This window comes from Centroberyx gerrardi, chromosome 14 (genome assembly GCF_048128805.1).
Source record: "Centroberyx gerrardi isolate f3 chromosome 14, fCenGer3.hap1.cur.20231027, whole genome shotgun sequence".
NCBI lineage: Eukaryota > Metazoa > Chordata > Actinopteri > Beryciformes > Berycidae > Centroberyx > Centroberyx gerrardi.
In genome coordinates, this window is record NC_136010.1 from 8,121,196 (window position 1) to 8,133,979 (window position 12,784).

Below are 12,784 nucleotides of genomic sequence, written 5' to 3' on the forward strand. Positions count from 1 at the left end.
GATGATACAGCTATGCTGCTACGGTGTTTTGCCTACCTACAATGTTTACATTTTCACCTAACGTCATACACACACCTACTCTTGCTCCATTTATCAGTTTATCTCAGAAATCAGGTTTTGATGTCTTTTGGAGTTGGATGAAAGCAAATTGTGTCTAGAGGTTGGGAAATAAGTCAAATGATAACTGTGTCTCTGATAATAGCATGTAAAAATCCACAGGAATTTTTTAGATGGGAAAGAAGGCAAGCCAGAAAATAGGCTTAACATTCACTGTGGCTGGAATTATCCTTTTTTTATCCCAAATTTTGATGCCTTTTGTACCATTTAGAAGGCATTAAAAAAGAAGGTTAATAAACGGTTAATAGGCTCCACTATGACTCTAGAGAACCACATATCCTTGAGTACTAACTCTTGCCATTTATGTTCGCTCTCTCTTGCCATGGCAATCTCGCTGTCTATATTTCATAATAACGATGTTAGTGCGTTAACATATAAGCACATCTCCTCGTCTCCCAGCCAGCGCCTCACCTTGCAGTGCCTCCTTGGCCCGGTCCAGCTCCTGCTCCTTCTGTGCCAGCTGCACGCGGAGCTCGGTGGCAGAGAGCACGTCGGCGGAGCAGCCTCCCTGGGTCTCCTCCAGGTCCTTACTCAACATGTCCTTCATCTGCCGCAGCAGGTGCACCTCCTCCTGGAGCTGGGCCACCTCCTCACGCAGCAGGACTACAACAAGCAGAGAGGGGAGAGAGCTTAGCAGGTCGCGCCAAAAACAGATTTTTAACAAGTTGATTTTGTCAGACAACCTCAACAGTGAAGGATTTTCTTTTCAGCAATTCTCCAAAGTATTTAAAAATGTATGCAACTACTATGCTGCCAGTAGCTGGGGCCATGTGCAGACTGGGATGCAATCTTATGAGAGGTGTATTAGCTTTAAATAACTACACAGAGGGATGCTGCACAAATGGTTCTGAAATGCAGAAATCGATTTAACATCACCATAGGAGGCTATGGTTTCATCGGTAATTGAGATAACTGCAGTGCCAAATTACTGCTGGTATTAAGCATTACAGGGGGTGGGTGGGGTGGGGACAAGACATTGATATTATAATGCAATTTGTTTTTCAAGCTGCCTGTTGAAACTACTCAGCAATGGATGTGAAAAGGAGAGGGGTGTATCCATTTGATATTCAGCGACTGGTACTTTAAAGAGCTCCTCCCTGGTGGTGTCAGAAAGAAGTAAACAATGAGATATGAGAAACGAGGGAAGAGAGAAACAGAATTTTACAGTTTGACTCATCACTGATAATGCTTCAAAATGCTGTTGAAATATCAGCAGCAGAGAGAGAGGGCTTCTCAAAAGACAGGTGCCACACTTCAAGTTCTCAAGTCGAACCTCAGACACTAAATATTTAATCTAAAAAAAAAATGTTTTTCTTGCACACTGAATGTGCGACTCTAGTTGGAGCATATGGGGAGTAATTTATATAAGAATGAGTGGAGTCATTCTGCTCAATTTCATACGTCCTCGGGGCAGAGGGGGGAAAGCTGAGGAGAACCGCTCAGCCCCGTCTCAGATGCCTCCACTATCAAGTGCCAAGCATAAATCACACTCCTCATATCCCAGCTCCAATATTACTGTCTAAGAAAGTGAAATCAATCAGAGATGAATGGGGAAACCGAGAATAGGAGACTAGATATGCCAAAATATTTAAAGAGGAACAGGCAAATTAAAGACGGAGTAAGGGTTGTACTTCAGGTTTTAAGAAAGGGCAGAATGATTGTTTTGAGGGGATCCATGTGTGAGACTGTAATTCATTGAGTTTGGCTCACTGCACATAGAGCTAACAATAGATTTCTGGTAATTTTAACTAATTCCAAGAGCAAAAGCTTTGCCTTACGCAATGTTAGCATGAGGGAAAATTAATATCTGGATGAGAGCGGAAATTATCCTCTCGCAAAGTTTTTCCACTGAGAAATGCATTGAGGCACTGTGTCTATTACCAGAATTATACCAAAACATCAGCGACATAGACAAATCCAAAAGCCCTTATTTAGCAATTGGTCAGTAGCTCTTTGGCTGATTCAGTCCATTTTTCACTTAATATTAGTAGTAATGGACTAAATGGAGCATTTCAAAAGCAGAAGCGTAGCGACTATAAACACTAACTTGATATGTATTGAGCCCATGTCTTCTACAGCGTTTTGCCACAGATTTCTGATTTCTGATTGGTGATTGCAGGACAAGTAATTTTTCATCGCTGGCGTCGTTCTATGCCTCTCCTCGCTCCTCTCCATCAACAGTGAATAGAACTGTGTCCCTTTGCCAGAGGTGGAGTTTGTTGATGGAAATTACACATTAGGCTGTCAGCTCTGCCCAGACACACTGACAGTGTTTAATAACACTGTTGACACTTTCACTGTTGTTGTTTGTTGTTGACTGACACCCTCTTGAATGACACGTGTAAATCCATGTGACCTCACACCTATGGCGGGTTCATGACCTTCCTATGAGGTCATGCTTCACTCTACCTGTCTTCCCTTCCCTACACCCACCATAGTGGCTGATGTGTTACATAAGGACAATGGAGACTGTTCAGTGCATCAAACCGCGACAACAGACTACAACAACTACAACACAGCCTGGGTTTGATACCTTTTAGCAGGACGCGGATCACTTTAGCTCTACTCTTGCCTCTCTGATGCTAAAATGGACCTTCAAGACAAGTTCATTGCTTGCGTTACCTGCTTTCCAGGGCCTTTCAGTCCTTTTAATTTGTGCTCACTGACTAAATGTGAGCGGCTGGGGATAAAGGCTGTCTGCTAAATAACGAAAATGTAATGTAAAAGGGGTTATTAGGAGCAGGGTCGAGAGAAACCGTCGGCGAGTAGAGTGTCATTACACGGAGGTATACTTAATGGACCCGATAATAGAACCACATTTTACAGAGCAACTCAAGCAGCAACACCCTATTGGCAAACCAAAGAGCTGGCCCATTCTGGAAACAACAGACTGCAAGATACTGCTCAGTGGTGTTTAAAAATTCTATAATAGTCATGCGCTTGATTCAATTACTTATTCATTAAGTTTGTGTCTATTGATTGTGCTAGGGCAGCAAAATAGGGAGTCATAAATAAGGAACAAGGACGCTGAAGACGTGGGTTTTTATCTCTAACAGACAACTCAAATCCTGGCTAACCATTACGCGGCTGATATGACACTCACTCCCTCGTAGCATGAAGCTGTCTCCCGGGGCTGTGTTCAGTCATACATGATATCTGGGGCCTCATGCGTGAGATTTTGCACATAAGACTCACCAGTACAAAGCAGTGTATGCAAAAGGTGGAAACACTGACACGCACATATATTGTCTGATTTATAAAATGCTGCATTCAACACCAACGCACACGTTTCTTTAATGGTGCATGTGGACAAGCTTATCCACACCCTGTTAACTCCCGCAATAAGTTATAACAACCGCAGCTTCACCATAACAACTTTCACCAACTGTGAAATTGATCACATTACAGAGGTTGACAATATAAAGCAAATATAAACCAATTACATCAACAGTGATTTCACTGTTTATGTGACACTGCCACAAATTATTCATTGTTGTAAACAAGGCGTAATTACAATTCTTACAGTTCATTACAGTTCTTCATTGATCATTCAAATTGAGACATCAGCTGCAATAAACAACTGCAATAAATATAATCTCTAATACATGTAGCTTAACATGTACAGTTTAGAAGGCAACACAGACAAGGCAAAATGAGTTTCCTCTTCAATTTTATCCCTGACTAGGAAGATTTTTACTTTCAATTTTAAAACGTATTAAGCATCATGACATGTAGGTCAACCAATGGCATGTTGAAGAACTAAAAATATAATCAAAATAAAACAGAGGATAGAAACAATATTAGTACATTTTTCTACATAAGTTTAAATACTGTTAACTTTACCATTCAGTGTTACCAAATCCCACCCTTCAAACAGTGCATATGTGTGGTGTAGAGGATGTGCTGCAGCAGTATGCAGATTCACACATCAAGTTTGCCTTTGAGAAATCCCAGACGCTGCGTGGACGGAAAGATGTGTAGGCTTATGCATCTGTTTTGTTTGTGTTGCGGCCCCAGGTGTTTCGCGGCAAAAACAAACCTATTATGGGAGCGGTTCTGATTGATCCGATTGACCTGATTTCACATTTTCCCTCGCGTGTTCTTTACGTAGAAATGTGTATTTAAAAAGGTCAGGGACATTACGATACGATCAAAACTGCTGTCGGTGCAGGATGTCTGGCCTCCCATACTGTTGTATCCCGATTTAAAATGAAACACTTGGCCTTGTCTCAGTGATATACTGCGACCCTGTTGCAATAATAGTCTGTAACACCGAATAAGACAGCCAGACGGTCTACAGTACCTTCTAAAACATTCTGATTTGCAGCATGGATAGGCTTTCCCAGTATGAGGACCTCCAGCATCTATGCAAGATGGTCTAAATATGCCACAGCAGTTAGCACCAGAGCGCGTGAGGTGGAAAGTGGCAAGAGAACAGATATGTTATTGCCTTTCCCCAGCTTTTTTGCAGGCGAGCGCAGCGCTGGAGCATTCCAGATAAGACAGCGAGAGGTTGGAGGTGGGCGGAGTGGTGAGGAGAGTGAAGACAGCCACCTATTTGTCAATGTCCGCATAGCCTCTAGGCTGGAAAGAAGCATGCACTGTAGCTCTGCATTACAAATGACACCCAGAGTGGGAGCTTCCTGATAAGTGCAATCTCTCCTGCTTCCCCCTTTAGGACTATACACCGCTCATTCCCATTCAGGAGGGACAACTTTTGTCTCATGGAAAGTGTAAGGTTCGTAATTTTGTCCGGTTACGTATATATGCACATTAATGTATTTTTTCCTTCGTTGTCTGTTTCAGTTATTTAGTTACTTAATTAGTTATTTAGTAGGGATGGGACGATATAGCGAAATTCAATATATCACAATACAAAAATGTGACAATATGTATCGTGGGGCAGAAAAATGAATTGCAATATTGGATACATTTTATTCTGCTGTAGTAATCACAAATGAGACGACTTGCCCATCAGTTTCACACGCTCTCCATCCAAATTATATTATTTGCACTTTGTAATGACATTTTTAAATTGTTGTTTACATTCTAGCAAGCCAGTGCCATCGCTAGAAAGATTTGTGGCTCAGAAATAAACATAATTCTGCACAGTCATACTTTGTTGACATTTAACTTTTATTTATTATTGTGTTGAAGCGTAAACCCCATATCGCGTATCGAATCGTATGAGATAAGCATATCATCCCATCCCTATTATTTAGTCATTTATTTAAAGTGTTGTCATTCATTTATATGATAATAGTTACATGCTGGCTTCTCATATACAGACTAGTGCACTCTCAAACAGCTACGACTGAGGTGTCCCTGTTCTTATTTGGCTAAAAGTCACTCAAATGACTTATGTAAGACTTGCATTGGAGAAGCCATTGGAAAGCATTCATTCATTATTCTTTATGATTCAAGTGCCATGACAAATCCATTGCTAAAGCCTTGAGAAAAGCACAAAATCTGATGTTTGATACAATTAGTAGTAGCAAAAGCATGGACTGGCATTCAGACCAAATTCCTTTTTCACATATCGGAACAATGGAATTGTAAAGGGAATGTAACCTTGAGAGGGAAGGGATATAAAATAAGGACAATCGATTTATCAGGTTGTGTTGTGAAACTATTCACCACAGCGACCACACAGATGTTACACAAGGTCTCAACAAGGGTGCTGTTTTTTTTTGGGCATCCGTTCCGTAAGTGAATAAATTTACACATTTCTGCTCTCAACCTTCAAAAGGTAATCATCAACACAAACCTCCACTCTCACTGCGCTCTCACCGATTCTGACTGCCGCTATCTGTATGGAAAACAGTTTACAATTCAAAAGACAAGAACAAAAACCTTCTAGCCCTTATTAGCTCCTTTCCACAAATTGAAAAAAAAAATGACAAACATGAAAAGCAGTGTTTTTGTCAGTGTCTAGGACTATGAGTACACAGAAAACATGTTTGCCGGTTTACTGTGGAGTGACACTGTTGCTGCAATTACCACTGTACCAGCAGGAATGAGAGGAATCTATCAGGGTTGGATGCTTGCACTCTCTCTCTCCTCAAGCTTCAGCGGGGTTATGAATGTGCTGCTAGCTCTGATTCACCACCACCTGTTCCCCACCTGCTGATGCAGCCAGCGGGTTTGTGCTGGCATACCTGCTAAATGACACCGAGGACAGAAGTCTGAAATAGAGTAGCCTAGCATACAAAACTTACAAAATTTACCAAACCCACCAGATTTATGCACACAGAATTCACCACCTGATTTGGTGCTATAGCGTATCTAAAAGCCTGTCGTTATACAGAGTTTAATTCTGAACATGGCAGAAAAAAAATACTGTGAATGTAGCAGTTTTGCTGGCAAAGCCATACGCGTGTTATTTGCAGTTTTATATTTTAAATTTTAAATAAAATGAAATAGGCCCCTTGTGAACATGAAATTGATTTAAATAATATGGATTTAATCTGTTTCTCTGACTGACATCTTATGCAACTGTGAAGTGCCACAGGGATTAAACTGAGTCTAATGACCAATGATATTTGTCTCCGACTCGATCAGCAAAGAATATTAAATATGTGCATTCATTGACCGCCTTCCATCTCTGCCTCCATTCCTTTCCAATTCCCTGAACGAGCTTGCCTCTAGTTATTATGATTCATCGAAACAGTAAATAAAATCTCCATCCTCAGCCACTGATGTATAATGACTGCTTAAATGTGTCCATTTGCATAATAGCGGCCATGCATCAGCTGACATGCAGTCGGTACCAGTGGAGTATGAGGCTGATGAGTGCCATATCCCCTGTGCATGATTTAAGCAAAATAGCCCAGACTGTCCTCCTAAATAATCCTGCAGCCTTTGTGTGACAGCTGTGACCGACAGCTATGGTATGGCTGATACCAGTAATAAAACTGTCCCAAAATATCAGCACTTCTCTGGGGACACAAAATCTGTCATCCCTGCCCCAGAGAAGTGGACTTAATGGTGCAAAACAGACATTAAACGTTTCACCAAAAAACTGACATTTTCTCAAAAATTACAAAGGCGTCATCCCACTCTGCTGTGTAAACACTTTTTAGAGCTGTACATTTTTACCATTAATCTTGAAATCTTGCTTTGTTTTAACTGCCCATCCAAACAAACATTTGAGGTTGAGCCATTGCAGTTTTTCTAGTCCCACAAAGACTATTCAATCATTGCAATCAGTAGATCTCATTCCATAGTCACAGTCTTTTTCTCTGGGGCTGCCTCTCTGATTAGCGGTCAATATGAGGGCCTCTCTCTCTCTCCATCTCTCTCTCTCCATGTCTCTCTCACTCTCTCTCTTGTCCTCCCTTTTCCCTCTCCTACTAAAACAGCAAGATTCACAAACCTTTGTGAAAGGTCCAGCAATCTGTCAGTGTGTCCGGTGGCCACGAGGCAGCTGAAATTGGACTTGGCTGGAACGGGATTGGAGGTCGAAAATTGATAGGGAATGACAGTAAGTGTCTAGAGGGGGAAATTTTTAGATTGGTTCTCCCTCTTCAGAGCGAGTGGGAGGGAAAGATGGGGTGGGGTTCAATTTTTGCCTGTTACAGGAGACAAAATCAATTAACAGGCCCATTGTTCCCACAAAATTGTCATTCAGCCAGCTCACTGGGTGAGGATGTACAGGCCCACAGTATAGACTGGATGATGGCAATCAGTTTTGTTGCTCTGACAGGCAGTCCTGCTGCGCCATAGATTCAAGGCAAGTTTATTTATATAGCCCTTTATCACAACTATCTAATGGGTGCAAATACTGTATGCACACTGCTTAACAATACATTAATAATGGGCCAGGCACAATATAACTTCATAAAGCCCTGATGCAATCTTTCTTTGATATAATAAACATATAATAAAAAAATAACACTATGTGACATGATTTGAACACATTGTGAGTGCGGCCTTGCCACAACACTACTGCTTCCATTCTTCTAGTTACGATGTCCCTCTGACAGAAAATAACACAAACCAATAGGCAGCAGAGTCCAGCTACAGTGCTACATAATCGATTCCTCCAAAACATATATCCTCACGAAGAATGTCGCATTGAATAACGGGAAAAGATGCTGTGTTTCAGGAAGCACTAGCCGGACTCCAAAAACATCCCAACAGCAAAGATTAACGGGGCGATGTAAAGCCTTATCCAGGGGTTGAATGCAAAACACATTGTGCTGAAGTTGTGGAGGACAAAGGAACAGCCCAAATCAGGAATGCGTTAAATAAAAATGGGGAATGAAAGAATAGTCGGGGTCAGGAATGCGAGCTGCCAGTGCTTTCATGATGGGAGGCAACAGCCCACATCCTCCTATTTGTTTTGGACTTGGCAGCTCAGCCGTGGCACTGCTTGAATAACTAAATTCAAACAGATGCTCTCTAAAATCGTTCAGCTATCTCATGCTGGGTTAAAAGCTTCAACCTTCGCAACAAGCCTTTGAATACATTGAGGAATCGCTATAAACATGTTCTATTGAGCTGGGGGAAAATATAACTAAATAATTAAATATTTCATTTGAAATACTTTCATTCTAAAAGCAATCAAGATCTTTCAGCAGTACTTCCTATCTTTCTTTTGCTGCCCAAGGATGTGCATAAAGCCAACAAGAGACCAAGACAAAAATGTCCTTATGGACTCCATGGATGAGTCTCCAAAGTGCATGCATGCCTGAGGAAGAGTGGACCATGAATCCAAACATTATTCAGCCACGTCAACCTCTATCTCCAGCTAAACTCAAAACCTGTACATCATCAGTGTTTCATTCCAGTTAGAGATAATAAGAATTATAACATAATAACATATAACAAAACCTGTGCATTATCACCTATGTGATAATGCACAGGTTTTGCTTTACTCCTTTTACAGATAATAATTAATAACTAATAATTAATTACAATTATTGTGTTTATGTGTTTTATGTGCAATGTGACTGTGTATTTACCCGGTGTATGATGTGTTTTTTTTTTTTTTTTTAAACGGAGCTGCTATGATGCAAAACAAATTTCAGAGAAATGTGACAATAAAGTGCGATTGTATCGTATTGTACAGTGTAGCATTTTATTTTATTCACTCAGGAAAATTCCTCTTTTGCTTTCACCCCTTCACAGGGAGGCCAGAGTGCAGCAGAGTGCCCCTCCAGAGCTGATAGGGTTTCAGCAGATTAATCAAGTGCACTTTAGCAGGACGGATGCTGGTTCGAACCCGGGCACTCGGGTCGAGTCGCTCTCCTTACTCACTATGCCATCCTGCCTCCTTTACACCCCTTGTGATAGAGCGGGGAACAGCCTAGCCTACACTCTAGCTAGACTCCTCTAAAATCCATGAAAATCAGTCACAGTCAGGGTTATTCCATAGAAAGCTATATGCAATTGAGTCCTTAGGCTAATGCAACCCCCCCCCCCCCCCCCCTTCCCCCTCCAACACGCTTCCATTTCCCTTTACCTAGTTTTATCTAGATTGCATCCCAAGCAGCATGAATTAAGTATTTCATGGATTTATCCTGAATCTACAGTGTTAGAAATTCAGCATCACAGAGAGATATTAAAGGAAAAACAAAACCTCTTCAAACACAATGGTTTTTGTAGAACCATAGTTCAACAGCTTCCTGTGTAGGTTTGATGAATTATATCGTTTTATGTTGTAACTCAGCAGAAATACTTATAATTGGAAAAGATTAAGTATCTTGACTGCAAGGGATGTGTTTTCCTATGGTATGCAAGCATGTTAACACATGATACATGCTCCTGCACACACATGCATTCATGCAATTACCCACTCACACACACACACACTTACACACACACACACACACACACACACACACACACACACACACCACACTCTCAAATTGCATGTCTGATGGGATATTGATCAATGTCTGCCCTTTGCAGGCATGTTTACAAGGACTGGCCCATATCTGACCTTTCATTCCTATAGGGATCAGTTTGCTAGTCTGTTTCGGATTTTTAGAGTAAAAAAAAATAAATCATGGGACAAACAGTGTCAGAAAAACTCCTGCTGAAGGTAAATTTGGCAAAAAACATTTCTACTTTTTCACCCTGGCTGTTATTTCTTTGCCTACAGTAGCTGTTCTCTATTATGCATGATCATAGAGACACAAGAAGATTTGTTACATCTACACTCCTTACTATTGGTTGCTTATGATGTGAGCAATCTGGGAATTTAAGCTTGTACATATTGTTACATTGAGAGATGGAGGGAATTAGCTGATAGCAAACTCATCATGGGGCCCAATGAGGTGTTAAAAATCTATTAATGACAGCAGGGTAGCAAATGCAAAATATGTCATTCTCACAAGCAGGTGCTATGAAAGTGAATGCACATGGGCACACTTTAACATTAAATCATGTACACACGTCATGCAGTGCAGATTGCCAAAATAGATTTCATAGAGCTTCTCGCCTCGCATGGGATACTGGAGTCATTAATAAAAGTCGGCGTGCTCGTCTCTCTCTCTCTCGTTCTCTGTCTCGAACACACACTCATCTTTATGGACCATTGATAGCAAATTCATCAGCGGCTCGTGACGGTAGTGACGGCTAAGCTCTGACTGATGAAGGCAGTCTGCTGTGTCTGTTCGGTCTGGGAGTGCTTCTCTCTGGATTAGCCAGTCAATTCACATGAGCAGAACAATCTCCCTGCGACACCCGAGGAGATGACAGGGTCACGCCTGAAGAAAAAGGGAAAAAAAGCCCCAAAAAACAGGGAGCCTGCTACAGCGCCTTGGGGCACTCCATCACACAAGTCAGATCCTAATATTCTGTATTAACAGAGACAGTGATGAAGAGAGGTTGGCATTCAGGAGAATGGATTGAGGGTGCTCGATAGCTATTTATTGATGAGCAAGCCAGTGTGGAGAGAAGGCTTCAGGTCCCCATGGTCTTTAGCCTCACATAACCTCCTGACTGTTATGAAGCTGCAGCAGTACAAGAAACGCATTATGAAGATGTCATTGAAATTGCAGCATATAACATCCTCGGGCGAAAGCATGGGAAGAAAGCTATGTAGTGAAATATGACGTGTCTCCTCGCATGGCCTTACACTTTCACGAAAACAAAGCGCATTCTGAATTCAATAGAAAGATCCTGGTGCCACCTCAAGATGAGGGCGGCGACCTTAATCCGCATCAAAGGCATTTAAATGAGGACGTCATTCATTTGTATGACTCACTCCCTTCAAGCCAGCCGGTGACGATCAAGAAATCTACGGTTTAACATCACGGAATCTGACATCCCCATGCTGGCAAGCCTATTTCATGCTTCAGGTCCTTGGGGTAATGGGGGCTGAACTTGTGTGAGAGTGGGGTTAGAACAGAGCTTGACAAGTGAGCGAAAAACTGATCTGTGAGATAGATAGGGAGTTATCTGAGCCGCATTCCAACCCAATCTGGCTCCATCGCCTTAAAACCCTCTCTCTTGTCTTTGGATAAAATCAGCCACACTGGCCAGAACTTGTATTATAGTTCTCAGAAAGACAGAGAGATACAACAGACACATACACAAAGCTTTCTACTGTACATCCAGTAATCATAGCTGTACCTAACTGTGAAAAGGGATACGCACCTACACATTGTTTTATACTTCAGGAAGTCTAATTTTACTCAGGTAGCGGGAGCACATTGGAGAGATTTATAAACCATTACCATCTTCGTTTGGGTGTCCTTTTTCAGAGTTACATAACCAGCTCGCTAGCTTATTCTCCCACAGTCTCTACTTGCACCGAATTGACAGTAATCCGTCAAAACAATGTGTTTGTTTTAAAGTCTGTCTCCCATTTATGCCGTGTGCAAAACCACAAACAGTGGGATTACTGTCCCTCTGAGGCTGCAGATGGATAGATATACTGGACAGCTTTTTGAATTTCCTCGTCATGGAGATTAGCAGCAAAATTTCCATGAAATTGCAGAGGTGCTGCTCAGGTCATGAGGGCTGGATGGATGGATGGATGGAAGGAAAGATAGATGCATGGATGGTTGGATGGGTGGGTGGATGGATTCAGCCATTAAAATACAGACCAGATGGAGGAGTCAGGGACTGCAAACCAGCCAGAATGGCAACCTTTCTACATAAGTGATAATGAAGGTGTACGCTGGCAACCATCCTCCTCCGTGATCTCTTCATTAGCTCCCTGTTATTTATCATCCTCCATATTTCCACCAGTATATTGTATTAGCAGGCATTCAGGTGGCAAATAGATGCTGCTAGAAATACACAAAGAGCCCATTCTAGGAACTTGTAATTGCAGAAATGTGCACTACTTGCTCATTTTGGGGGATAACTAATTACTTGTACCTTGCCGTCTGGATATTTACAACGCTGGACCGAGTTGGCACACTAATGAATTGGCGCTTCGCTAAGGTGGTTCCCAGAGATAGAAGTTACTGTTTGTGATTCTACTCTGGACAGCTTATACCAGACATGATGGGAATGTTAATGGGTTGCATCGGGCCAGGCAATAATTGCTACCATGGCTAGGGTTGATGAGATGCACTGGTATTATAATATGAACATGAATATGTTATTCATTCTCTGTTATGAAGTGAAATGTCTATCTGAATACACAGCCTATCAACATTTAGCGCTCTTTATTTTCATTGGATTGCTGGTTTCCATTTTATTGTTA

The 12,784-nt window shown here is 41.6% G+C and overlaps 1 protein-coding gene across 1 annotated transcript in view; it reads right to left on the reverse strand.

Annotated features, from left to right (window-relative positions):
* Nucleotides 1-12,784, reverse strand: part of LOC139920220 (kazrin) — a 145,830-nt gene that overhangs the window by 17,721 nt on the left and 115,325 nt on the right. Inside the window, exon 4 of the mRNA XM_078288315.1 lies at nucleotides 529-720. Within this exon, the coding sequence (XP_078144441.1) occupies nucleotides 529-720 (192 nt within the window). The remainder of the gene's footprint in view (nucleotides 1-528; nucleotides 721-12,784) is intronic.